Below are 27,631 nucleotides of genomic sequence, written 5' to 3'. Positions count from 1 at the left end.
CGCTGACCTCACAGAACCCGTTCCTCCGGCCCAGGAACTCCCCGCCGCCCCCCGCCGCCCCGGCACTTAGCGCGGCCGCGAGCCGGGAGCTGGAGGGCTCTGGCCATGGCGCCTTGACACTGGGTCCCGCAGACCCCAGCTTCCCGATGGGGGCGCAGGAGGCGACAGGAGCGTCCACCAAAAGGAGCCCGGCATCCCGGGCCGCGCAGACACCTGACTGCGCCCCCGTCCCCCAAGGGCTGCAACTCTCTGCTTGGTGTCGGGGTGGGGGCGGAGCGGTGACTTAACCCGTTTTGGGTTTGGTGGTGGTGGTTTGAGGGTAGGTAGGGGCACTGCCCATTTTGGCCAAGGGTCACACAGCATTTACATCACAATTGGGCCGGAGTTTTAAAATGTCTGGCCCTCTCCCTTCCCACCACCCGCGGCTGCTGTGTCCAGACGGAGAATGTTCTAGCGCTGGGGGCAGCTGCGGATGAAGTCCTTGGGGGGGAAAAGGAGCGGGCCAAGGGCAATGGTGGAGTAGAGCTGCCTCCTGGAGGCAGCATGAGCTGAGAGGGTGATAGCAAGGAGGCGCTAGACAGCATGGAGGACTTTCTGCTCTCCAATGGGTACCAGCTGGGCCAGACCATTGGGGAAGGGACCTACTCAAAAGTCAAAGAAGCATTTTCCAAAAAACACCAAAGAAAAGTGGCAATTAAAATTATAGACAAGATGGGAGGGCCAGAAGGTGAGCTGGGGCCCATTTGGAGGAAGGGGGGCTGGCTGAGGTGGGAGGGTGCTTCCTCCAGTCAGAAGGCTCATTCCCTCCTCCCCTTTAGTCTGGAACCAAGGAAAGCCAGAGAGATTGTGGCCCTGGGAGAGGTGAGTGGGGAACAGAGGATGCTGGGAGTCCAGGAACGTCACACCCTCCAAAACCCAAGATTAAAGTGGCAGGAAATGGAGGGTCCTCAGAGACAGAACTCAAGCCTGCCAGGCCTTCCTATTCCAGGAGGGGAAAAGACAGAGGCCGCGGCCAGGGCTAGGAGGGGGCAGGAGCTGGTGCCAAGGCAGGTAGAGATGGGAAAGACAGGGCTCATGGAAAGAACTGTGGGTCAGGAAGCAGGGGTGGGAGGAGCTCGCTCACCACATGGTAGGTAAATCAGGCCTCATAACTGAGATTCAATGGCTTTGTCTAAAAATTCCCAAAGCACTTCGATATCCATGGTCTCAAAGGCTGCTCACAACAGTCCCTGAAGTTGGCAGGGACTAGTTCCTTTGAATAATGTATTAATACAAAAATAACAGAGGTGAACATTCTCTGAAATGTCCAAGCAGCTAGACATGGAAGACTGTCAAAGGGAACCAAGGCACAAGACCTGGATAGGATTGGCACACCGAAGTTGGAAGGTAGGAGACAGGAGTAAGGAGTTAGGCCCCTCCAGACTTGATACCCCATCTCTTTTTCCATTGTTTCCTCAGAATTTATCCAGAGATTCCTGCCTCGGGAGCTCCAGATCGTCCGTACCCTGGACCACAAGAACATCGTCCAGGTGTATGAGATGCTGGAGTCGGCCGATGGGAAAATCTACCTGGTGATGGAACTGGCTGAGGGAGGGGATGTCTTTGACTGCGTGCTGAATGGGGGGCCACTGCCTGAGAGCCGGGCCAAGGCCCTCTTCCGTCAGATGGTCGAGGCCATCCGCTACTGCCATGGCTGTGGCGTGGCCCACCGGGACCTCAAGTGCGAGAACGCCTTGTTGCAGGGCTTCAACCTGAAGCTGACTGACTTTGGCTTTGCCAAGGTGTTACCCAAGTCACGCCGGGAACTGAGCCAAACCTTCTGCGGCAGCACAGCCTATGCCGCCCCCGAGGTACTGCAGGGTATTCCCCATGATAGCAAGAAGGGTGACGTCTGGAGCATGGGCGTGGTCCTGTATGTCATGCTCTGTGCCAGCCTACCTTTTGACGACACAGACATCCCCAAGATGCTGTGGCAGCAGCAGAAGGGGGTGTCGTTCCCGACTCATCTGGGCATCTCTGCTGAATGCCAGGACCTACTCAAGCGGCTCCTGGAACCAGACATGACTCTCCGGCCTTCCATCGAAGAAGTTAGTTGGCATCCATGGCTAGCAAGTACTTGATAAAAACAATGGCAAGTCCTCCCCAATAAAGCAGGGGGAGAAAGCAAACCCAAAACCTGCTTCTAAAATGGTGATATATATTTTACGCTTTAAGTTTACTTATCCTAAAACTTACCTACACCCCTCCCCAGCCTTACTTCTCTTTCCCTTTAAAGATCTTCATGGAACCAGAGGGCCTCATTCAGACTTCCCTTTTATTACAGCTGACAAGTGATTTTCATACAGGTGTTTAACTAAAGTTAATTAAAAATAGACCCCAGAATCATACACACACGTGGGGAGGAGAGGAGGAGAGGAGAAAAATGACCAACAGCAATTGGAACCACTGTTGTTGCAACTTCCTTTCCAAATAAAAGCAGAAGTGTTGGGAATGCAGAAATGGTCTCTTGACTCCTTATCTTGGTGAGAGGCCTGTTGGAGGCCCTGTCCCTTCCTCATCCCAAAGGCCAAGCTGAGTCTGGGATAAAGACAAGGGACTTCCTCAGGACCCAGGCTAGCCCCCAACCGCCCCTCCCCCAGGCTCCAAGCGGGAAGCCACTCTGCACACGGTGTGCACCCTGCCTGCCTCCAGGGCAGCTGCCGTGGGGGACAAGAACAGACCCCCAGACACCTTCCGGCTTCTGTTGAATCTCTTTAATGCTGTTAACGGCAAGTCTGGAAAAGGTTCAGGACAAAGTTCTTTGCTCTTTCTTTTTTAATTACAAAACTAACAGCTGTTAGAATCTTTTTTTTTTTTTTTCCTTTTTTCTTTTCCCGGCTACAAAATACTCTGGGGAGATGCATTATAATTTAAAATATATAATATTGCACAAACAACCAAAAGGTTAATTAAACTAAAGAATTACAAAGAGAAAAACCCCATCCCGTCAAAAAAAGATTCAGCATTCTCTCCATCCCACCCCCTCACTGAAGGTTTGAAGTGGAGGTGACCACCACTCTTTTGGCGTCCCTGCCCACCATCCCTTTCAATCATGGGTGAACACACCAGATTATGTACAAGAGTCACCAGAGCAGCATCGTGAAGCACCAGGGTCTCCAGGGATTCCTGCAGCCCCTCATTCCCCAAGAGAGGTGCAGCTTTACCAGAGTGGAGGGTGAGAGCCACACAGACTGGATCTGTCTTCAGGAAGAAGAGCTTTTGCAGAAGCCTGAGGAGAGTCTCGAGAAGTCCGCCCCCAGCGTACCCCTTCAAGCCGCAGAAGGGCTGAGGCGGGGAAGTTGGGCTTACCAGAGTTGTAAGTACTCAGCTTTGATCACTGCTCTGTACCGCTGGTAGCTGGCTTGTGTCCTAAGCTACAGGGGAGTCGAGGTGGGTAGCTGGTTGGACAAGGTATCCCGCCAGGCAACGCAGAGAAGGGCCTGAAGTGGCCCCCTCCCTTCTTGGGGAGGGGGAGAAATGCAAGAGCAGACTCTTGCAGGTGGCACAGCTGGGCTAAGGACTTGGGTGGAGGAAGAAGCCCTGGGAAAGGCGTTGGGGACGTAACAGCCTGGGCCAGATGAAAGGAAGGAGGTGGGAACTCAGGGTTTGGTCTCTAGATTCTGAACCACAAGGAACCTTTCCAGGAATGGACAATGCCTGGGAGGGGAAGATTCCCAAGAGAGGCAAATTTCCCAGAGACAAGTGCCTCTTATTCGCTGGGTAAGAACCAAAATGTGCTCGCCATCCCTGTCTAGCCAAGGGCAGGTGGCATGGCCTTCCTTGTCTGCTTATGGGTAGACAGTGTGGGTTGTTTCAGCTTCCCCCAAGAGACTGGTGGTTTAGCTTCCGTCTACACAGGCAGAAGGGCTAGAGCTATCCCTTGGGACTTCCCAGCAAGAGTCCCCAGGAACAGTGGGTGTTCAGTAGAGATGCGTAGGCTCTTCCGGTGAGGGGGGTAGGTTTCCTCCCCCTTAGGTCATCCTATAGTTGGCACAAGTCAGAGTTTCTGGTTTGGATTTAGTGAGCCCCTTCTCAGATAGGAACAGAGGCCCAAAGGGCCAGCAAGGAGCAACCCAGATTCTGTGCCCAGAGCTCTGGTTGACAGAGGCCATTTGGGGGGACATTCTCAGTCAGTGTCTTCCAGGGCTGGGCTGAGACAAGCAAGGGAGATGGGAGTTGCTGTGGTGGGGGAGCTGCTTGCTCTGGCTCCCCTCATTCCCAGTCCTCCCACTCTACATCTTCCAGCTGCAAATGGGAGGGGATAATGGAGAGCACAAACACACATTTACTCCTCTGAGTCCAGCCCAGACCCAAACTCCCCTTGTTGCCTCCATTTCCAGAGAGCTCTCCCAACCCCTCTTAGCACTGTGGACATACCCTGCCCCCTATGAGAGTGAACCTCTAGTCTTAAAGAATGTGTCTGCCTAAGGGGTGGTCTGCTGCTCCGATCACGGCAGACTCAAAGGAAATGCTTCCACCAACCAACACTGGATGCTACAAGGGGATGCCTTACTACAGGAACCAAGTCAGTCAATCCCTTCAGGAGAACCTGTCTCCTGCTGAGCAGGCAAGAACATGGTTCTGAGGCAGAGGACTTGAGAGCAGCGCAGTGATCAGAAGCAAGTGTGGCACTGAATTGCAGGTGCTCACAGCATCTTCACTAAGGGCTCCAGCACCATAACCCCCAGGGTCTCCCCAGGGAACTTCCTCTTGGCCTGCTGTCAGCTGATCCCTGATATCAAGGGTTATAGAATAACTCTTTGGGTATACTGTATGTCAGGTTTTCAAGAGGGCCACAAAGACAAAAAAGCCATCATGTCCCTATGGTATGATACGATGCTATGGGCCTTCTCTGCCCTGGGTATCATGAGGTCACAGGTGCAAAATACTCTTGCATAGGTCTCCAGTTCCCCTCAGGCTTGTTTCCCAGTACGAAAAACGAGGCCCTTCCTGTCTCTCTTATCTGTTCACCTCTTTATAGCAGGTTCATGAGCTACATGATGGAAGGAATCATGGGGCTCTTGTGTGACAGTGGAGGTAACCCTGATTTGATTCAGATGTCTGGGCTGAAGCCTCAGTCCTGTCACTTATTAGCTGTGAGAGTGTGTTTTCCAGTCTCTCATTCAAAATGACCCATTCTTGATTCTGAGAGGTAGTGAAGAAGAAGAGTCAGAAGGCCTCTGAGCTTACAACTAGACTGGGTTCTGTGGTGGTTTCAGTAACACCTATCAGTGCTCCGAGCCCCAGGCACTATGCCTGACGTGTCTACATGCACTGTCTATCACAGCTTAGAATGAGCAATGTCATGTTTTAGATGGTGAAACAGAAGCTCAGGTTAAGTGACTTGCCCTAGATCACATGTCTTTTGTCTCCAAGGCCAGGAATCTGCTCAGATCACACAGCTGAGGACCATGAGTCAGAAGATCTGGGGAAGGGTGTGGTGTCTACATTTTTTAGTAGTTCCTCAGGTGATTTTGACACGGAGCTAATGTCAAGAACTCTCCCATCCATCCACCCTGCAACTGAGGGGAAGCAGAGCCTGCTGATGACAACTGTTCAGGGCCTGAGTGGGAAGCCCCAGCTCCCTTCTGCAGCCTGCCACCTTAGACAGGAGCAGAGATGCACTCGGATGGGACACTGGGCTTGGTGGAGAGAGTCCTAAGACCCTGGGATCACTGGGCTTGCTTCCCTGTGGCCACCAGGCCCGCTCACCTCACCGGAGGCGTCCACTTTGGAAAGTGCCATCTGCACTTCTTCTTCAGTCATGTCCAAGTCGAAGTCCTTCTCCCAGTCCTCGCTGATGTCCGTGCTTGAGCCTGGAACCATGATCCACAGTGTGAAAGGCACGAAGGGGTATGTAAAGAGGTTGTAGCTGGGGAGGATGACACTTTTTTTTTTGGTGAGGCAGATTGGCCCTGAGCTAACATCTGTTGCCAATCTTCCTCTATTTTGTATGTGGGACACCGCCACAGCATAGCTTGATGAGAGGTATGTAGGTCCGTGCCTGGGATCCAAACCTGCGAACCCCAGACTGCCAAGGCATGAACTTAACCACTGTGCCACTGGGCAGGCCCTGAGATAACACTCTTTAAAAGGGCCTGACAAATACACATCAAAAGTCTTTACATTATGCTTTCACTCTGGCTCAACAATCCCACTTTTAAGAATCCATTCTAAGGAAAAGTCCTGGCTTCAGTGAAAAATTCAGCCAAAAGGATGTTCACTATAGTGCTGCTATAGTGATGAAAACTTAAAAAACCACCTGAAAGTCCACTGATAGGGAATTACAAAAATAACTAACTGGTGTAGTCAGATGATGGAACATTATGTGGCTTTTAAAGGTTAGGCTGTAGAACATCTATGTATGTGACAAAATAGTCTTAAACTATTAAATGAGAAAAAGCAAGTTACTGAATAGTGGAGGAGCACTTCGGCCCAGAGGCTCCCTGGGAGCCACAGACATCTTCTAGAAGGAATAAACAATGGACCTCTTCCTCCTCACTCATCCCATTCTACCTACAGTGATCTTGCTACTCCTGAAACACACCAGGCACATCCCCACCTTAGGGTCTTTGCACGGGCTGTCCCCTGTACCTGGAACTCTCTTCCTCAGATATCCACAGGCCACCTTCCTCACTTCCTTCACGCCTTTGCTCAAATCTCACCACGTAAATGTGGCCTACCCTGACCATCCTATTTTAAATTGCAACCCCTCCCCCTCACTCTGCTCTAGCTGTTCTTTTTTCCATTGTAGTTATCGCTTTCTAGCATATTACATAATCAGGTTTAATATACTTACTGTCTAATAATAGAGGAGCTAGAATGTGAGCTCCCCAGGGGCAGGGATTTTTGTTCAGTTTTCTTATGTATTCCAAGTGACTAGAACACGCAGTTTGTACTCAGTAAATATTCATGGCCCCTTTCTCTAAACCAGGATGGCAAACTATGGCCTGTGGACCAAATCCGGCCTACTGCCTGTTTTTGGAAATAAAATTTTGGAACACAGCCATGGCCATTTTTCTGCAGATTGTCTGTAGCTGCTTTCATGCTACAACAGCAGAGCTGAGTAGTTGGGACAGAGACTGTATGCTCCAAAAAGCCTAAAATATCTGTGATCTGGCCCTCTAGAGAAAATGTTCACCAGTCCCTGCTCAAGGTGATTCTGAGGCCTGCTAAAGTTTGACAACCCCCTCTCTAGGGCAAAATGTACATGTGAAAGTTATTACTAAGAAGAAAACTACAAAAATAGTTCCTTTTAAAAAAAGTTTACGCAGTATGATTCCATTTTAAAAATATGCTCACAGATGCATGCACACACAAAGGAAAGATGAGCAAAATACTAACAATAGTTATCTCTAGGTGATGAGGTCACAGGGTAATTTTTCTTGGTGTTTTTTTCCTAAAATGAACACATATTACTTTGTAATCATTTTTTTTTTTTTTTGCTCAGGAAGAGATGCCCTGAGCTAACATCTGTGCCAATCTTCCTCCACTTTATACGTGGGTTGCCATCACGGCATGGCTGACAAGTGGTGTAGGTCCATGTCCGGGATCCAAACCTGCGAACCTGGGCCACTGAAGCAGAGCGCACAAACTTGACCACTACACCATGGGGCCGGTCCTGTAATCCTTTTTCAAAGCACTTTTAAAAAGAGTAGGCCCCTGATCCCCAGTGGCATGACCTGTAACCACCTCCTTGTTTCTTCTTGTCCAGCTTGCTCCTCACCAGGGCCCAGGCTCTAAGATCTACCCCCAAGCTCCGGCCCTATGTTCCTTATAGGGGGTCTTGCACTATTCTCTCTTCCTAGCCACCTAGCTGGCCACAAGCAGTGTGGTAAGAGCATGTCTCTGGAGCCAAGCCAACCTGGGTAGAACCGCTACTCTTTTTTCTATTGTGTAGTCTTGGGCAGGTTACTCTGGGCTTCAGTCTATGGGAGGAGCTTATTAGAATGCAGGTTCCTGCTTCCCCAATCCCCTCATTCAGATTCAGCAGGTCTAGGTGGTGGCCCAGAACTCTGTGTTATAAACAGTACCTGGGTGATTCTGTGTAGCTGGCCTGCAGTTTGAGAGACACACAATGTTAAGATTAGAGGTATCAATGTCAAGTGCCTGTAATATATATACATAGTGGATATTTAATAAATGGAGCAGTTAAAGGCCTCATCTCAGAGTTAAGCATTTTGCACATTGTCCCACAGCTAGTCAGGGGCAGACCTGAAACCAAGACCCAGTTCTTCTGACTCCACATCTAAATCTCCCTGTGCCTTCAGGACACTTGGGTGGCATGCAGCTGGCCATCAGTGCAGGCTTCCTGTGGGTTAGAAGCCAGACTCCTGGCTGATTCCTCACTTCAGAGCTGTGGCCATGGCCATGACAGCTTCCCCTAACCTCAGGTTGCCCTCTAGGGATTTTAAGCTCACGTCTTTAGGCTTAAACACTAGAACAGACCCTTTCGGGGTAGAAAACAGAGTATCAGCTAACATTTTTGGAGCATTTCACATCCACTCTCTGGGGTGGGTATTAAAAGTCCCAATTTACTGATGAGGAAATAAAGGTTTCAAGTGGCAGAGATGTGAATCTGGGCTTTCTCCGCTGTCTGCCTCCTCCCACCATCTTGTCACAAAACGAGTGTATTAAGATCTCCATTATACTGTGCACGTGGCAGAGAACTGACCTACACAACAATTTAAGACTTCATGATGGAGTTTTACTGTTTTTCTTTCTAAAGAAAGGAGGGTTTTTAGGTGATTACTAACCTCACACTGCTGTCACTCACAGCTCATTTTCTGTTTAATTGGATCTCTCCTTCCCCAGAGAAGATATGGAGGCATAAGCCACTCCCAGTCAGTCAGTGGTGAAGTGGGGCCTTAAGCTCAGGGCTCCTTCCAGGCCACAGGCCATAGGCTCGTGCCAATCACCCCTCCCCACTCCCTGCTGAGGGAACCAGAGCAAGGTAAGTCCAGTCCCTTAGATCAGATGGACCTAGGGACAAAATGCAGGTGGGAAGCAGCTCTACATTGACACGGACCCTGGGACCTGGGAAACCCTGTGGCTAGGCCACCCCAAGAGACTCTGCTGCACCCAGAGACCAAGCCTCCCCCTGTCATCCTAGGATGTGGACATAAGAAGAAAAAGGAGTCACTCTATCCCCAAGCCTCCATTCTTCCTTTTAGGATTTATTCCCTCTACTCAGTTCCCATTTCCCTCCCTAGTCCCAAACCCTGGCTTCCCCCTGCCTAAGTGACTACAGCTACTTCTGGCAGATCTTCTGCATTGAATCCCCAGCCCCTCCTCTTGCATACCTGCCAGTAGCAGAGTGGTTAAGAGCTTATGCTGCATCTCCCCATAATCTCTTCATCCAGTCTCCACCCACCATTCATGTTTTTGGATCATGCTCTCTAGTAGCCCAATTCCAAATGGAACTTATAATTCTATAATTCCCTCCAACAGTTTCACTGTCATTTCCTCCCTTACCCAGCTCAGAGTCCATGAGTCATCATTCTGATCACTTCTTGCATATACTTGGACTCTCTTCTTTTCTTCCACTGATTCCACCTGGCTAAACTTGAACCCTGGTTAAATCCAACTCCCCACCTGCTCTGTGCCTGCGACTGAGCAGCTGAATGTGGCAGGACAAAAGCACAACAGCGCTGTCTGGTCTCAAGATCCATGACCACTTCTTCAAACGGGCCCTTAGGCAACCCCATACCACCTGTCGGGTCCATCACATACTCTTCCGCTCTCCTAAGGGACCATTTCATACTTTTCTAAATACTCATTGGGTGAGTCAGTTTCCTACCATAAAAAAATGGGGAAAATCACATAGATTTCATAGGGCTTTTGTAAGGATTGAGTGATATGCATATCAGGTGCTTAGCACAGAGCTATATAGATATAAAGTGCTCAAGAGAATGGTACTTCTTATCATCATCATTTCTCCAAAGCGGGGCTCTACTCAAATCCCTTCCCTGATTGAGGATCTATCATGAAACAATTATGCTCAATATATAGAGGAGTCAATGGAGGCTTAGAGAAGATCGGTAACTTTTCCGAAGTTACATGGCTTATGAACAAAGTTGAGATTTGAACCCAGAAGTGACCAAACTCCAGAGCCTGAGCCCTTCACCTCCATGCTCTGCTGCTTATGGCACCAAGTCCACCCTTCTGAATCCAGCTGAAGACTTTAAGTTCTTAAGTTCTATTTCTGAGCCAACCCGTCCACCCTTCTTATTCTTCCCTCTCCTGGGAGACAGTACAGAAAAGTGGGCTTTGGTCCTCCCCCCTTGAATGTGCCCCATGCCCTCTGCTATCTGGACTTTGTAGGCCTCCTCAGCCTGAACTATCACTTCCCCACATCTGCCCCAAACTTTCCAGCTCTCCTACACAACGCCTGTCTCCTCCAGCGGTGAAATACCCGCTGATGCCCAGAGATCCCTTCTTTCTCTGAACAACTCTGTACCAGGCCTGTCTCATACTGCTTCATGCTTCATCATAAAGACTGCAGCTTTTGCCCCTCCCTCCTCAGTGTCTCATAAAGAGTAGGTAGGAGCTCAATGGATGACCTCACTGAATCAGAGTCAGAAGGAAAGCACTGTGTTGGAAACTGGAAACCCTGCAGTTTCCATCAGGGAGCAGGGCAGAGGTGGGGTGGGGCCTGATTCCCACCCACTGCAGCAAACCAGTCCCTCACTGCACCAGCAGGCCAGGGCTCACCAGCTGGGCAAGCTTTGTGGCTAACTGGTACCAAGTGTTAGCAAAGACAGGATACGTGTGTGTGAGGGGTTGAGGGTGACATTTGGCTATCTCTGGAGGGGTATTCTGAATGTGGCAAAAAAGCTGACACCAGAGCTATCATTGTCCTTTAATTCCAGGAGTTAGAGAGGTTTCCCTTTGACATAAAGTCAAAGAATCTCCAGTCTAAAATTTCATTGTACAGATCGGAAACTAAAGCTCTATTACTTAAGCTGGGTCACAGCAAGTTCATGAGTGTTCACTTTATTCTTCTCTAAACTGTACACATTTTGTTTATGTATTTCATAATAATAATTAATGAAGGCTTAGGGAAGCTAAATGACTTTCCTGAGATCACCTAGGGAAGAAGACCCTTCACATCAATCAATATCAGGGATTCCCAACCCAGGATAAGGTTGAATTGTCCAAAAGGATAGAAATTGGCAGTGTGGTAGTTAAGAGCATGGGCTTCGAGTCAGACAGAACGGGGTCTGAATCTAGGCCTGCTACTTCCTGGCTGTGTGAATTTGAGCAAGTTATTTAACATTTCTGAGCCTCACTTTCTTCATCTGTAAAATGAGGACAGTAATACCGACCTCACTGGGTTGTGAGATGTGAGAAATTAAATGCAATATAGCATACTTAGTTAAGGACCTCATGTAAACCTTATTTTGTTGAATTTAAGACCCCAACAATTGTAAGATGCATCCTTATTTCAGAGAATATGTGCATCTTAGAATTGATGAAATATAGTAATAAATACTCAATATACAGCAACTGTTAGCATCACCACCAGTATCACAAATGAAGGCTACCAGCTCAAGGGACAAGGAGACAATTGCGCCTTGTGACGTGGCAACGCTCACCTGCCCTACCCCCACACACTCCCCGGCTTTGGCCTTGACTTACCTTTCTTTCCATTGTTGGAGGGTGTAGACTTCCCACTGTCCGAGTTAAGCTCAAAAACCCGTAAGTCTGTGAGTACCTCCTCCCTCAGAGTCTCTACTCTGGCTGGAGGGCGGGGCTCTGGGCCGGTGGGGCGGCTAGCAGGAGTGTGGGGTTTGGACTGAGCTAGGGGTGGGGGTCCAGTCTCGCCCACATCCACGGCCAGGCCCTGTTCCTCCAAAGATGCCTCTAGCAGCTTTTGGGACAGGTCCTTGGGCAGCACTGGTGCCTCAGGTGCAGTGGCAGGTTTGGCAATCTGTGTCACGAGGGAGATGCTCTCACTGCTCTCCGATGGAGTCACTTCTGTTGGAGGCTCAGCTGGGGTCACCAGATTATTTTCACAAGGACTCCGGGGGCCAGGTCCTCCTTCAAGGGATGTGGAAGTTTTGGCCACAGGGACCTTTGCCTCTTTTGGAGATGTGGGTGAAATGCCCACAAGCTCCTCTGTAAAGACAGAAAGGCAGGGAAAGAGGGCAGTGTACCTGGTCAGCCCCAAGACAACCCTGGAGCTCTCTGAAGACAAACCTCAGGTTCCTGCCCAAGTTTAGTCTGATCCAGACTAAAGGGTGCCAGTTTCCCCACCCCCACCCCATCATGGTTCTTCTGCAGATACTCCCTGTTGGTTAAAGTCTCTCCTACCTGTGGGGCCTAGCACACGTCTGGTGGGCATTAGGCTTGTAGCAACACAGCTCAAGATGGTTCAGGTCAGGCTCTGCTACATTCTAGGTGTATGATCTTGGGCAAGGTACTTAACTTTTCTTTAACTCACCTGCTTCAATTTGTAATGAGGGATAATGGAGTTGTGGTAAGGACTATACATGTAAAGCTTTTCGTACAGGTTGGGCATATAATACAAGAATTTAATAACTGTGTTAATATTCTATCATGCAGGCTCCAACACACAGTCCTAAGCTGAGGCAGAACAGCTGAGGATCCCGGTAGGGGATGCTCAGCTCCCTCCCTACGCCAGTGGTTCTCAAACCTGGCTAAGCATTAACATTACGAGGGTAGCTTGTTAAAAATACAAGTTCGGCCACATCCCCAAAGTCTTATTGGGAAGTAGGGGAAGGGAATCTGGCATTTCAATAAGCGTCCTGGGTGAGTGTGAAGTAGCTGGTCCATGGGCTGGTAGGGAAATCTGCTGCAACTGACACATGTGATTTCTGTACCTAAACCTGGGATTCCACCAGCCTTGGGAAACATCTCATTGTTAGCTCAGCCCATCCTCAGCATGCACAAACACTGTCCTCATTCCCTACTCTTCCCTGGGGTGCCTAGTCTCGCCAGGCTCAGAGAGAGTGGCCCAGATAGTTCCCCCACAAGCAGGACCTGTTACTTGCCCATCACCTCTCAATACCTCTTACCTTCCTCCTCCTCCCAGCCAGGCTCTTCAGAGATGCTCTGTTCTGCCCGCTGCTTCAGGGCATCCCTCCGGGCCTGCTCCTAAGTGTAGGGGAGCAGAGGCCAGGAGTAGTCAAGGCACCCTCTTCCAAGACCCTTGTCCTGACCCCAGAACTTGTAGTACTCTGTGCCCCTTCTTCCCTCAACAAAATCCAGCCTTACTTACTTCCCCCAGGGCTGAGTGGAGTACCTCCGTGGGCTAGGCCAGCATACCTGCTCTAGTTGATGGACTTTATAGAAATATCGATGCCAGAATTCTGAATGGGAAACAGCTGCAGGGACCTGGAGGGAGGGGACAGCGGAGATGAGACTTTGGGAGTGGTTGTACGGGGTCTGCGTCCCCAGCCTTATCAGCCTGCTCCCAGCTGCTCTGGATTTCAGGTGTGGTAAGTGGCCAAGCAGTGATTTTCGGAGCACTTCCATCCCCCTAAACCCACCTTCCTGGCCCAGCTTGGCCAAGGAAGGAGAAAAGAACTCCCAACAGGCTTTGCTGGCCCTTCTACTTCTGCCATGACTGCCAGAAGCCTGGGGAATCAGCACCCCCCCAAGTGGATTCTTGGCTCAGGACCTGGCTGGTCTGGCTCTACAGGGTCCCTCACTGCTTTCTAGGACCAGCTGACTACTAAGTGACTCTGGACATGTCCCTCCCACTTCCCGACACCTCAAGGCAGGAGCTGGCTGAGGTCCTGCCAGCTGAGCCCTCACCATCTTGGTGTAGAGGGCCCGGATGGAGGGGCTGCCTACAAGGAGCTCTGAGATCTCCCCCTTCTTCTCCTCCAAGCAGAACTGGGAAAGCCAGGCATCAAACAGTTCCGGGGGCCCTGCAGAGGGACAGACATCGATGGTCAGTTCCCTGGGTCCAGGGAAAGAACTGGGCCTACAGAAAACACACCTAATCCTGGACATGGACAATAAGGAAAGCTTAAGGTTTTTTTCAAAACCATTTGGCCTAAGGTGGGAGGTCAGGCAGGGTGAAGGGGTGGGTCGGCCTCACTGATACCAGGGAACAGCATGTAAGTGATCTCCAGAAGGCGCTGCAGTCTCCATTCTTTCTTGTGCCTGCCTGCTTTTCAGCCCACTGCACCTGGCTTCTGAATGCCCTCCTCTCTGAAACAGCTGTTCACAGGCCATCAGTGACACCATGTTGCCAGATCTGATGGCTACTTCTCTGTCCTCTGTCATGTAACCATTCTCCAGTTTCTGACCCTTGGGAGCCACTGCCGAGCTCTGAAGCCATCTTCTCTCCTGGCTTCTCACTCTTTTGTGATTTTCCTCCCACTTCCCTAGTTGTTCCATCTGAGTCTTCAATGGGGTCCTCTTTTTGCTTTCCTTTACTTCTCTCTTCTCATTCTCTGTTTTCTCCCAGGATAACTTCCACTAAACCACGAGTCTCAACCTCTCCGTCCCACTGACGATTCCTCAGTCTGTCTTTGCAGTTCAGGCTCCCTTTCTGGGCTCTAGATCCAGAGGTCCAGGTGTCCCCTGGACACGTCCACCTGCACAGGTGCTGGAAACCCAATGTGTGCCCATTTTCTTCTCTCCCCAACCTGTCCCACCCAGTTATCCACTGGAAACCTGGGGGCCATCCTAGACTCCTCCTTTATCCAATCACTCTGGATTCCACTTCCTCAGTGTCTCTTCCATGCACACCTTTCTCGTCATTCCACCCGCCACTTCCTAGGTGTTGGCCTTACCTCTGACACGCAGATTCCTATCAAGCCTCCTAACTGGTCTTCTTGTCTTCTGTCTCTCCCTCTCTATTTCACCCTTCACAACCATGCCAGAGGCTCTTTCAATAGTTCTCTATGGGAAGGCTTTTTAAGCTGGGGTCCAAAGATGGGCTGCAAAGGGTCAAAGAATTCCCATACTGCACATAAAACTTTTTGGAGAAAGGGCTCGTCATTTTTAAAGGCCTTTGTGACTAAAAAAACTGTTAACCACTACTTTGAGCCTTTTAGGACACAATTCAAACTGCTTAATCTGGCTCCCACCGGCAGCTCTCACTGCCTTCAGCCCCCACACGCACCCTTCAATGCAGCCTTCTCAAGTGCCAGGTGTTCCCTGTCCCCTCTGGACCTTCAAATGCCCTGCTGCCATGCTTGAACACCATTCCCCTACTTCTAAAAGTAGAACGAGTTTACTTCTAATTCATCTTTAAAACCTCAATTCAAGTGTCCCAGCCTAGGTTTCCCAGGCTGGGGGCTCTCTCTCTGGGTTCCCACTGCTCCCATCTTTCTGTGGAAGCAGTCGCTCCATCTCTACTAGCTTTGCTTTATTCACTGTTTCCTGTTTCTCTCTCCTAATAGCAGGTTCTTGGAGGTTTGGACCAGGTTGAGGGTTTGACTAATTTCTGATCTCCAGTTCCCAGACCAGGGCTTGATGCATGGCAGACACATAGCAAACAGGTGCTGAAGGGAAGGGAGGCAGGGCAACAGGGCTGAGAGGGAGCCCGAGCTGAGGCTGAGGGGTGGGGATGGAGCAAAGCCTCTGCAGACGGGGATGAAGACAGTCCGGGTTCAGGGAGCAAAAGGGACCATCAAGCTATCCCACCAGATGTAAGGTACACACTAGCCCCACTTTGGTCCCTCTACACGGGGTACCTGGCCACTGCTGCCAGAGACAAACAGGGTGCACAGCCCAGACCCCCTTGGTCTCCCTGCCCTATAGTCCACCCCCTCACTGCTACCCCCTCACCATCTGGTTCATTGCAGTAGGTTGCTGGGTCTGACTGCAGGCTGTAGAGGCGAGCCTATAAGAAATAGAGAAGGGAACAGAAATTCTGGGGTGCTGGGCATAGAAAGCACCCCCTGTCTGCCAGAGTACCCAATCAACCACAACCGAGCTTCTCTCCTGTTGGCTACCACAGCCACAGAGCAGTTGCCAATTAACACTGTGGCTAGGGAGTAGAGCACTGGGCTAGGAGTCCAAAACTGCAGCTCCCAGAAAAATGGTCTTTCACCCAGTATTCCATCTCTGGGAACTGTGTAAGCAGGCTAAAAAATTAAATGTATAAAATGCTTTTGAATTATGTGAAATGTGAAACATGTTAGTGTAAGGATATTAATAAAGCCAAAATTTATGGTCAAATTTTGAAATAATGTAACTCCCCCAAATTAAAACCATTCATCAAGAATTTCTTAATTTCAGGACCCACAACTAAAAATATACAACTATGTACCAGGGGGCTTTGGGGGGAAAAAGGAAAAATAAAATCTTTAAAAAAAAAAAATTTCTTAATTTCATACTCAATCTGCCAAGTGAACTGTAAGCTGTGTTCCCATTAGGGCCACAGGAGGCAAACTTCAGCCGATAAACAGAAAGGCCCACCTTTCCGCCTCAGCATTACGTGAAGTAGCGGCGGGTGTCTGCATCAGGACTTCAGCAAGTGGTTGTGGTGACTGACTGTTATAATTTAAAATTCTATAATTTAAAAATGTTCACAATTCCACTCAAATGTTCATTAAATGGTAGTGCTAACACTAGTGCTGAAAAACAGGCTTGAAAAATCAGTACACTTAGAATGGAAATTCAGTATGGTAAAATGCTACGAAGAAGGCCCAACTGTGAATTTAGGAGAAAACACTCCATGAAATACGAGAAGTAACGACGGGAAAATAAAACGCGGTAGAAATATACTACCATTGTTGTTGATTTCAGTGCTTTGAAGACATTCTTCCTCCACACATTTATTTTTATTGGAAATTAGTCTTAAATAACCCAAATGTGGAGAAGATCATGCCGGTAAGATGCTCCCTGCAGCATTCCCTATTATGGTTAAAAGCTGAAAGGAAGCCAAATGTGCGACCCTAGGGAAATGACTGAATAAATTATGCTGTATTCACTTGTAAGAATCTAAAGACATTAAAAAGCGTGATGCCTAGGAAAGATGGTAATAGTTTATGGCTAAATTTTTTTTAAAGCAGGTACAAACTCCCATGTATAAAGTGCCTTTTTTGTTAAAAAGAAAAAACCCAAACTCTCTCTACCAATGTTTGCAAACAAAAAGAAATGGAAGGTTATACACCAAGAAATCAGTGGTTCTCTTTGAGTGATGGGATTATGAGCCTAGAAATACTTATCTTCCTGCTTATTGGTATTCTCCAATTGAGTTATGTACCTATATTTACTTTTTAGCCTGAACATGTCTTGCTTTTGTGAGTACAGGTTAGAAGCTAGAGCCCAGTGCTGTTAAGCATGTAGTGAATTGCTGGTGCATACCTTGGTGCCATCATAGGGCTCAGCTGTGCCAGACGGCGTGCCCATCAGGGTGATGACATCGCAGTCGATGGTTTTGTCCGGTGAGGGAGCAAAGGCATCGGAGATCACCCCTAGGAAGTCAGACAACCCCTTCTTCATTTTCTCTGTTGCTCCTGAGGAGCCTTCAGTCTGCAGAGAGAAGCCAGCAGAGGAAGCAAGCAGCCCAGAAGCGGGCTGCAATCTAGGGGTGTGGGGGATGGATGGGTGAAGTATCATCAGAGGCAAAAATGTACTGTGCTTGTGGGGACCAGAGAAGTGCTCACGACCTCTCACCCCATCTCTCGGGCCAGAGAAGGCGAGGGAGGCAGCCAGGGTCCCCATCCCCAAGATGGGGTGCAGAACAGGGCCGAAGCAGGCCTGTGTGTCAGAGCAGAGCTCCCTAACTCGCTGTTGCATCAAAATTTCAAGGCCAGTCAGGTTGATCGAAAATTGACAGGAGAGGATCCATGTCATAGATATTCAGTGAGGAAGAGGACCTATGGGTAGAATGATGGGAAAGGTACTAGCTTTGGAGTCAAACTTGGATTTGAATGCCAACTCTTCTACTTGTTGGTTATGAGACCTAAACCTTGAGTCTCAGTCTCCTTATCTGTAAAATGTGGATAAATCTACTTCCTTCAGAGGGCTGCTGTGAAGATTAAAAGAGATAAGGCATGTACAATGCCTGGTATGTAGCAAACATTTAATAAACAGCAGTATTATATTATTATAATTCCACCATCATCGCTCAGGAAGTAGAGTATTTTGTACAAAACACTGGAGAAATATGGGCAGGATGAGAAAAGCTGGCCCTGCCTAGAGGCAAACCTGGGACCAGCTGAGGGCCAATGTATGGACCCCCTAGAAGGGGCAAGTGGGACATCAAGCTTGAGCCACACTGGTCAGAATGCCCTCAAGCAAGCTGGGATGGGATGCTGAGAGACAGGGCTAGGTTCTAAAAACCTCATGGAAAACTGTAATATTTACTCCTGATTAGGCTGCCCAGGCATTTTAAACCTAGAACCTGTCATATCGCCTGGCACATGTTGGCACAGGTATATAATCATATTTGTTGAATGAAAAAAAGGAACAAACAAATGAAAGAGACAAGTGGTGTCTGTGCTACTGGCTGGACTTAAGCAGTTCAGCAGGATTGCTATTTGTCATTCATACTCATCAGCAGCTGTCGTTAGCAGGCAGACAGCATTTAATACGAAGATTCAACCAAAGAAGCTTGGCTAAAAAAACTCCAAAACATGTCTTTTATATCACGACCTCTAATCACAAGGCAATTGATTTAGCTGGTGATCAAATGAAGAAACTGCAATCTGTTCCCATTCTAAAGCAGAAGCTGTAATACACAATCAGTAAACTGCACTTCATCGGAAACTGGAGACCTCCAGGGCTATCTCTGACCACACACAATTTTCACTCTCCACACTGACTTTAGAATCGAACTCCTCTCTCACGAGCAGATTCCATTATCCAGCTCTGATTAATAAAAACAGGGCCATAACAATCTAAGTTGACACAACCTTTCTGGAGGGTAGTTTTGCAATAGATATTAAAAGGCCTAAAACTGCACTCACCCTATCATCCCTCTCAATATTTTATTATTAAGAAAAAAAATTAAGGGCGAAGATTTAGTAATCAGAATGTTCACTGTAGTTCTGTTTACAATACTGGAAAAAACCAAAATAGGAAACTAGGAACTGGTTAAATCCACATAACAGAATACCATGCTATTTACGATGCTGGAGAACGAGGTTGGCAATGATTAAGTCAAAAAGTAGGTTACAAAGTAGGTATTCAGTTGATTCCAGTTTTGAAAAAGAAAGTGTACATATGGGATATACTCTCCAAACATTAACAGTAGTTATCTGTGGGAGATGGAATTACGGGTGTCTCTAGGTCTGTCTTTCTTTCTTTTACTTATCTGTACTTTCTAAACTGTCTACATTGAATGACTTTGCTAATAGGAAAACATCTGCTAAAACAATATAGAAGTGGGAAAGCTCATTATTACTAAATATATGTAGTTTGTTTGCTTGACAAACACAATTCTTTCAAAACGGGAGCCTATGGGGAAAACAATCACCTAACTGAAGAATGGTTGGGAGCACCCCCCACGGTTCCAGGGCAGGTCAGGTTGCGAGGGACAGTCACTTGGAGGGTGTGGGAGTACTCACAGCTAGCTTCTCCTTGACCACACTGGCCGTAGCTGCAATGGTGCAGGCCGTGTCATGCTGCACGACCTGGGTAAATTCTGTCAGGTCCCGCTTCATGAACTCCAAGGCTTCGGAGGACTACGGGAAGACAGAGGGATGACAGCGCCAGCTGGCTCCACCACCCTTTGTTCCCATTCCCTGTGCTTCTTCAGTACCAGACAGACACATGGAAAACTCAAGTGACAGAAGCCTCGGCTCAGAAGACAGGGCTTACTTGTCTCCATTCTACAACCTGGGGTTACCTGACAGCAGAGAGCACAGAACTTCCTGCCGCAGAAGCACAGGGACTGAGTCTCAGCCCAGACACTAGGGACAAGCTATGTGGCCATGAGTAGCTCTGGTGAAGGCCCTGGCTTTCTTCTACACAATGAGGGAGGTGGACTAGCTCAGCGGTTCTCAAGAGCAGACTGGGGAAGAGGGCACATACAGTCTGAAAATAAAGCAGGCTTTGATACATTGCTTTGATATGCTTTAAGTCATGATACTGGTTTCAAACTTCAAATAACATGAAAAAAACGTGTGATTTTTTATCTAAAGAAAGCACTTCTATTTTTACTTTTTTTGCTTCAAGGAAATTCCGTTGAAATATGAGGCAGTATATGAAATTATTTGTCTCAAGGTTTTAATGAACATGTTACATCAGTAACAGCAATAGTTTAGAATGCTTTTATGAGTAATTCTTCAGAATTGAATACCAGTAAAAAGGTATGTGATTTTGACATTCCACAAAGGGGGTGTTAAGACAAATACTGGACCGGATTCTCTGAGGGATTCCTGGTTCCATCATTCCAGGGTTCTATTCATCCACAGAGCTCCTCTGGACAGAACCGATATTTGCTTCTTTTGGACCAATCTCTTCTCACTCTGCACTCAGACCAAGATTGAGAGAGCAGGCCCTCAGCTCTTGTCTAAGTCTGGCCCTATCTTCACCCACTCTAGGACACCTTCCTGGACTATGTCTCTGTTCACCCCTGCAAGCCCTCTCATTTTACAAAGGGATAATCACCTGCATTTTTTTAAAACATGTTTTTGGGTTTTCTGGTGGTTTTCTTCTTTGGGGAAGGGCCTGCCTAGTTTTTATCAGCCTGGGAAGTCTCTGAATGGGACAGTCTCATCAATCAGCTAGAGGCTTCTCTCGGGGTGGGACTCATGCCTCCATTTCAGACTCAGGACTCCTTAACTGGGCTGGAGGGGTCATTTATTAATTTGCTTTCTCCATCCACACTGCCATCACCTTAGTTCAGGCCAAGCTACTCTTTCCTCTGGACTCCTCCAAGGTTGCATCAGATACCTCTACTACGTTCTCCTCTTGACACCAGTGTAAGCTTTGTAAGTCAGGGCAGACCATGTTAGCCCTGCTTTACACTCTTCTGTGGTTATACAGTATCCTATGAGCAAGCATAAAATCTCTACCAGGCACTTACAGGGCCTATGTAATTTCACGTCTGGCAGTGTCTCATCCCCTAACACTGCACCCCTCGCTGAGCTCCAGCTGGCCTTTCTCAAGTTCCTCAAATGCTCTAGCATCTTCCCAACCGAAGGTTGTCTTTATACATCATTTCTTCTCCTTGACGTACAGTTCAAACTCTTCCAAACAAACAAGCGAGCAAACACAATGAATGAACCCTTTCATCTCGCTAACTCCTGTTCTGCCTTCGGATCTACACTTAACTGTCACTTCCCTGGAGAAGCTTCCCTGATGTCACCAACAGGCTCCCTTGCTTCATGTTCTCAGGGCACCTGCGCGTTCTCCCTTAACATTTACCATACTTCGGACTCACGATTACCCGTTCTATGTCTATCCTCCTGGACGATCTGTGAGTTCCATGAACACAGAGCCCATGTGTTTGTTCACTGATGCTTTCCCAGTGTCTGACAGAGCACCTGGCATAAAGTAGGTGCTCAGAAAATGTTTGCTTGTTAAATTTACATGTACCACGGCAATTTTAATTACATACCATTTGCATGATTATTTGATGAATGGTTGTCTCCCTCACTAGACTGTGAGCTCTGGGGGGACAAATATGAACAGCCATGGTGCTTGCCCTCAAGAAAGTCACAGTCTACTGGGGAAAATGCTCACATAATAGCGCTGATGTTCAAGGGCAGAGTGGGGACCAGTGTATTATGGGGAGGACAGAAAGACTTGGTGAGGGGGGGCCTGGACTGCATTCTAAAGAATGAGCAGGAGTCAGCTAAGGAAGCTGGGCATGATGAGGCATGGGGTTTACCGAGGCCTACAAGCATTTCAGTCCTATGGAATATAAAAGGTGAGGCACAAGTGCTGGAGGATAAAGCTGGAGAGGTTGCAGAGGGTGGCTCCACAACCATGAGGAGCCACCAACGGCCTGAAGAAGGTGGGGCATGATGAGATTTGCATTTCTGATAGGTCACTCCAGTGACTGCCATGGAGGATGGAGTGACAAGAATGACAAGATTAGAAGTGGGAGGAAGACTGGTCCAGAGGCTCTTGCAATAGCACAGGAAAGAAAACAAAATGTGAATAAGGGTAGTGCTGATAAGGATGAAAGGAAGGCGCTGGTTCAAGAAAGATTAGGCAAAAAAGGTGGATGTGAGTAGATGTGAGTCAGAGGGCAAGAAAAGAGTCAAGGAAGAGCCACTGGCTACTAAAACAGGTGACTGGGCAGATGCAGTGCTGCCAGCTGAGAGAAAATGCTGAAGGGGCAGTGGGTTGAGAGAAAAGATGACAAGAACCTTGGTCATGCTGAATCTGTGGTAACTGTGGGATATCCGGGACAGTTGTCCAGCAGGAGCTATTCTCAAAGACTAAAGCTCAGAGAAAAGGATTAAGTCATCCTAACATAAAAGTGGAGAAGGTCCTCCAGGAAGTTTGCAAAGTGAACAGAGCGGTGGGCTGAAGGCAAGGCCCCTCAAATGTTACCCTTAAGGGGCAGAAAGAGGAAGAGGAACTCATGAAACAGTCAGGGAAGGAGAAGTACATGGAGAACTGAGAGAGACTCATGTCACAGAAACCAAGGGAGTAGAGTTTCAAGAAAGAGGGAGTGATCACTAGTGTCAAATGCAGCAGAAAGGTCCAGGAAGATAAGGGCTGAGAACCACCCACTGGATCTGGCAAGTGGTAGGTGAAGCTGACTGTGCATAGAGATAAGTTTAGATGTGGTGGCTTCAGGGATGGGGAAGAAGAGAGATCATGCTGTTGACTTCAAATTTTAAAAAGCAGGAGGTGAATTTGTCTCCTGGAAGTAAAATAGGAAGTGGCCGAATAGGGGACTGGAGGGAAAAGTTAGGGTTGGGGAGTTTCTGAAGGCAAGGGGAAGAGAAGCAAATTAGAGACAAAAAGCTTGTTGGGGGATGCTTAGGCCCAGACAAGGCTGGGCAAGCTGTAGTGGGGCCAAAGAGCAATGTGACTTTCTCCACCAGTGTCTGTGAACAAACACAAACACACACACACACACACACTATAGGAGGGGGTAAGGAGCACAGGAAGGCAGACTCTAGCACCGTCTCAGAGCTGTAGTTTCTGGGGCACCGTATGCTAAGGGTGCAGGGGAATCGAAGGTGCTGGGAACTGTCTGGCCCAAACGGAGCCAGGATGGGAAGGGAAGGAGGCAAGGCCAGGAAAGCACTGAAAGACCAAGGAAAAAATGGAAAGAAAAGTGGACTGGTGGTGCTTATAAGGTTTCTCCATCATCTTCAGCACTTAATAAAAATAGCTAATGCTTATATACTACTTACTGTGTGCTAGGTATTGTTCTTGGTGCTTTACATATGTTATCATTTAATCCTCACAACGATACCATCAGGCAGGTGTTATTAGTATTCCCATTTTACAGACGAGGAACTGAGGCCTAGAGAGGTTATATAACAAGCCCAGATTCAGGTAAGAGTAAGAAGCTAAGAGAGGGAAATTAAGCCTTCTCTTTCTGAATGGGGAATTGTCAAAAGCAGAAACAACACCTGTAGCCCTGCTTCACAATGGGAGTTCCCCCAAGAACAAAGATGGAAGGCTAACCAACTATCTATTTTTCATGAGTTATGGTAAATCCAACCTTGAGGGAAACACACAGCAGGCCCTCACACAACGCTTGCTGAATGAATGTCAGACTCTCCTTCTAGGAGATTGTTCAACAGGCAGCAAGCTACTGTGGAGTCTTTTCTATTAAACCTCAGTGTGAGATTCTCTCTCTTAGTCCTCATCAACCACATAAACAGCTCGGGACAGTCTCAGATTTGCTGGGCTGGAGCTGAGGCTGTTCAGGAGCATACAGATGGGAGGAGGAATAAAAACGCTCCCAGAATAGAGGACTGATTTAACTGAGGTCAGAAGCCTGGTGGCGTCCGCCCTGAAGCAGGACTCACCCCAGTTGCTTGAGGTAAACAGTAATTGACTTTTTTCCAGAATTCCGCTGGGCTGGTTTTCACAAACTAGCATGGAATGAAACAGGGACAGACAATGGCATTGTCCACTGGAAGAGCCAAGCCTCACTCATCCCACAGGGACTGCTGTCTCCCTCCTAGACTGTGAGCTTTGTGAGTCCCAGGATCGCATCTGTCTGGCTAATTTCTGTATCCTCAGGACCTGGCAGAGAGCGCTGGCTGTGACACACACTCTAATATTTGAATGACTATAGGAGTAAGTTTCTATTGCTAGAATTCTTTTTCTTCAAGGCCTAGGTCAAATGTTCTCTCTTCTACGAAGCTGTGTTCTTTCCTACGGATTCCTAAGAAAGGGTCGCTCCGGCCTTTAAAACAATCTTTATTTCACTGTGGCTAGTGTCACACCGGTCTGAGTCGGGGTCTGCCCTCCTGTAGACGGATAGGGGCGGCCTCATCCCTGAGGCCCGGCGCCCACACAGGTCGGGCGGGGCAGCTCACACCAGGCTGCAGTGAGGCGGCGCGGGGCCCTGCGGAGGAAGGGCGCCGGCCCGGCTTACCTTCTCCTTGACTGCCTGGTAGCTCTGCTGCAGCCAGCTCCGCCACCATCCCACGTCCTCCCTGTGGAAGACAGACACATCTGGCGGCTCTGCGGTGTGACTCCTGCCCGCGCAATGATCGGGTCTCAGTTTCCCCCTCTGATGTGGCCCGCGGGGCCGAGGTTTCCCAGACCGCTTCCCCACCCGCTCACACTGCGGCCCCACCCCGCCTTTTCAGCTCAGTCCACGCCCGCGCTGGCCCCCTGTGTCCCACGGGGACCCTGGCCCAACACCCCAACCCTTGGAGAATTCAGGCCTCAACGCCCGAGAGCTAGATGACGGGCTCACCCTTCCGCCATCTTGCCTGCATGACATCACCACTATTTACTGAACTTTGACTTCCGACACGGCACCTCCCCCTCAAGCACCGCCCCGGAGCGCTCGGCCCAATCCTGGCGCCGACACCGCCCTCAGCCCAATCCCCGCCCCGGTCCATCATTAGGCCCCGCCTCCCAGAGCTCGGTCCGGTCTTCCAGAGTTTGCCCTTAAGCTCCGCCCCTGAACGCTCTGTCCAATCCCTACTCAGTTCTGTCCTCAGGCCCACCCCCAAGCGTTAGCCCCACCCCCTCCAACCTCGAATCTTTATAGGTATCACCTGACATCCGATACGGTGGCCGCTGTGGGCCACGGTCGGCCCCGTGGTTGGGGCGGCGGCGAACAGGGAGCAGAGGGGAGGAGGGCAGGGAGCCGGGCCGGAGCTCGAACGTTTGGATCCCGGAGCGCAGGGATAGGACCGCCCCCCTTTGTGAAACCAGCGGCGTAGCCGCTGCTTGGGGTCCCCTTTGGCTAATTCAACAAGGGCAGACTGCGGGGCTCTGGGCCAGAGTTTGGAGGTGTATGGAGGAAAATTCAGAGATGTCTTCGACGCAGCCTTTGGAAGGGCTCTCAGGATACTGGGGAGACAGACACATTCAATTCCCTCAACTCTTGGCCGCCCAACTCAGAACAACGCGAGCTGGAAGCGGTCGGGAGAAATCCGGAGACAGCCTGGAGGAGGGAGACTGAATTGTGAGAGAGAGGGGGACTTTCCGGAAGAGGAGGCTTCCACTGGTTTTACTGCCTCAAATGCTACCCCCATACGTTGCACTGGATCCCATCGCCTCTTGTCTGTTTAAGAGCGTAGCTTTAGCGGTTCTCTCCGCACCCCCCCCCCCCCCATTCTGTCTTTCCTCTTTACAGGATTATTCCTGTCATCATACATGCTGTTATTTCTCTCATCTTAAAAAGCATGCAAACAAAAACCAACCCTCTCTTGATCCTACACCATTTCTCTACTCCCCTTTACAGCAAAACTCCTGAAAGAGTTGCCTGTACTCACTGTCTCAACTCCCCACTCCTCCCATTCTCTCTGGAACTCACTTCAGTCAAGGTTTTGTCTCTCCACAATCCTTTGAAATAACTTTTGTTAAGGTGCCAAGAACAATGGCCAGTTTTCAGTCCTTATCTTGCTTGAACCATCAGCGTCTGATTTGACTCCATCACTTTCCTCCCCCTCCACTTTCCTCGCTTGACTTCCAGGACACCATGTGCTGTGACTTTTCTTCTGCCTGGCATTTCCTTCTTAGTGTTCTTTGCTGTTTTCTCATCAACCTTTTGTTGCTGGAATGTCCCAGGCCTCAGTCTTGACCTCTTTTTCGATGTCTATAATCATTCCACTGATGATCTCATCAAGTCTCATGATTTTAAATGCCATCTATACACTGACTATCAAATTTTCTATTCAACCCACACAACTTCTCTGAACATCAGGGTCATCATCTCTATTTGGATGTATAATAGGCATATTAAGTTTAACATGTCCCCGAACTCCTGATGTATCTACCTCAACTTCCCACAACCTTCCTCATAGCTGCAAATGGCAACCTCATCTTTCCAGTTGCTCAAGCCAAAATCCAGGAGACATCCTTGATTCCTCATTTGCTTTCACTCTCCAGAGCAAATCCAGTTGGTTGTACCTTTAAAACAAAACCAGAATACCAGAATCCAGTCTCTTCTCACCACCTCCACTGCTACTATGTAGTTCCAACCCACCGTCATCTCTCACTTGGATAAGTGCAAGAGCCTCTTAACTGGTATCTCTGTGTCTGCTCTTGCCTTCCTATAGTCTAGTCTTCATTCATCCTGAAAGTAATCTTTTAAAAAACATAAGATGGTGGGAATGTAAAATGGTGCAGCTGATGTGGAAAACAGTATGGTGGTTCCTCAAAAAAATTAAACAGAATCACCATATGATCCAGCAATTCCACCTCTAGGTATATACCCAAAAGAATTGAAAGCAGGAACTTAAACAGATATTTATACATCCATGTTCATAGCTGCGTTATTCACAATAGCCAAGAGGTGGAAGCAGCCCAAGTGTCCATTGACAGACAAATGGATAAGCACAATGTATATACATATAATGAAATATTATTCAGTCTTAAAAAAGAAGAAAACTCTAACACATGCTGCAACATGGGATGAACCTTGAAGACATTATGCTAGGTGAAATAAGCCAGTCACAAAAGGACATACAGTAAATGATTCCACTTATATGAGGTAGCTGGAGTGGTCAAATTCATAGAAACAGAAAGCGGAATGGTGGTTACCAGAGGCTATGGGGAGGAGGGAATAAGGAGTTATTTTTGAATGGATATAGAGTTTGAGTTTGGGAAGATGATAAAGTTCTGGAGATGGATGATGGTGATGGTTGTACAGCAATGTGAATGTACTTAATGCCATTGAACTATACACTTATACACTCAAAAATAGTTAAAATAGTAAGTTTTATCTTACGTATATATTACCATAATAAAAAATCTATGTAAGTCAGATCATGACCCTCCTCAAAATTCTCCAGTGTCTTCTTATTTCACTCAGAGGAAAAGCCAATTGAGTCCTCACAGTCTCCTTTAAGGTCCTACATGGTTGACCTGATCTCCAACTACTGGCTCCCTTAGTCCCCCTCCCCCAACTGTGTTGGCCACTTTGATGTTCCCTCAAAATTCCCAGCGATCTCCTGTCTCAAGGCCTTTGAACTTGCTGTTCCCACTGCTTAGAATGTTCTTGTCCCAGATATCCCCGTGCTTCAACCCTTCATCTCCCTCAAATCTTTAC

General features: G+C 48.4%; 2 protein-coding genes across 14 annotated transcripts; one reads left to right on the top strand and one right to left on the bottom strand.

Moving 5' to 3' along the window:
* Positions 1 to 56: 56 nt before the first annotated feature.
* Positions 57 to 2,499, top strand: TSSK3 (testis specific serine kinase 3). Its single transcript, XM_001503788.7, has 2 exons — positions 57 to 727; positions 1,459 to 2,499. The coding sequence occupies exons 1-2, from the start codon at positions 583 to 585 to the stop codon at positions 2,118 to 2,120; spliced, it is 807 nt and encodes a 268-aa protein (XP_001503838.1). The 5' UTR covers positions 57 to 582; the 3' UTR covers positions 2,121 to 2,499.
* BSDC1 (BSD domain containing 1) lies at positions 2,297 to 25,605 on the bottom strand. 13 transcript variants are annotated; one of them, XM_005607246.4, is made up of 11 exons: positions 24,824 to 24,900; positions 24,497 to 24,557; positions 19,542 to 19,658; positions 17,335 to 17,502; positions 15,811 to 15,865; positions 13,822 to 13,937; positions 13,330 to 13,398; positions 13,080 to 13,158; positions 11,680 to 12,159; positions 5,752 to 5,855; positions 2,297 to 2,577 (listed from the first exon to the last, which is right to left on the bottom strand). In XM_005607246.4, the coding sequence occupies exons 1-11, from the start codon at positions 24,832 to 24,834 to the stop codon at positions 2,515 to 2,517; spliced, it is 1,323 nt and encodes a 440-aa protein (XP_005607303.1). In that variant the 5' UTR covers positions 24,835 to 24,900; the 3' UTR covers positions 2,297 to 2,514. The 13 variants fall into 13 exon arrangements, with proteins under 13 accessions (XP_005607303.1, XP_070116595.1, XP_070116597.1 ...); XM_070260498.1 differs by lacking the exons at positions 2,297 to 2,577; positions 24,824 to 24,900 and adding exons at positions 2,739 to 4,284; positions 25,131 to 25,605; XM_001503784.7 differs by lacking the exon at positions 2,297 to 2,577 and adding an exon at positions 2,739 to 4,284 and having other exon boundaries at positions 24,824 to 25,009.
* Between the last annotated feature and the right edge of the window lie 2,026 nt (positions 25,606 to 27,631).

Source organism: Equus caballus, chromosome 2 (assembly GCF_041296265.1).
Source record: "Equus caballus isolate H_3958 breed thoroughbred chromosome 2, TB-T2T, whole genome shotgun sequence".
Lineage (NCBI taxonomy): Eukaryota > Metazoa > Chordata > Mammalia > Perissodactyla > Equidae > Equus > Equus caballus.
This window is presented reverse-complemented; position numbering and strand designations above follow the sequence as displayed.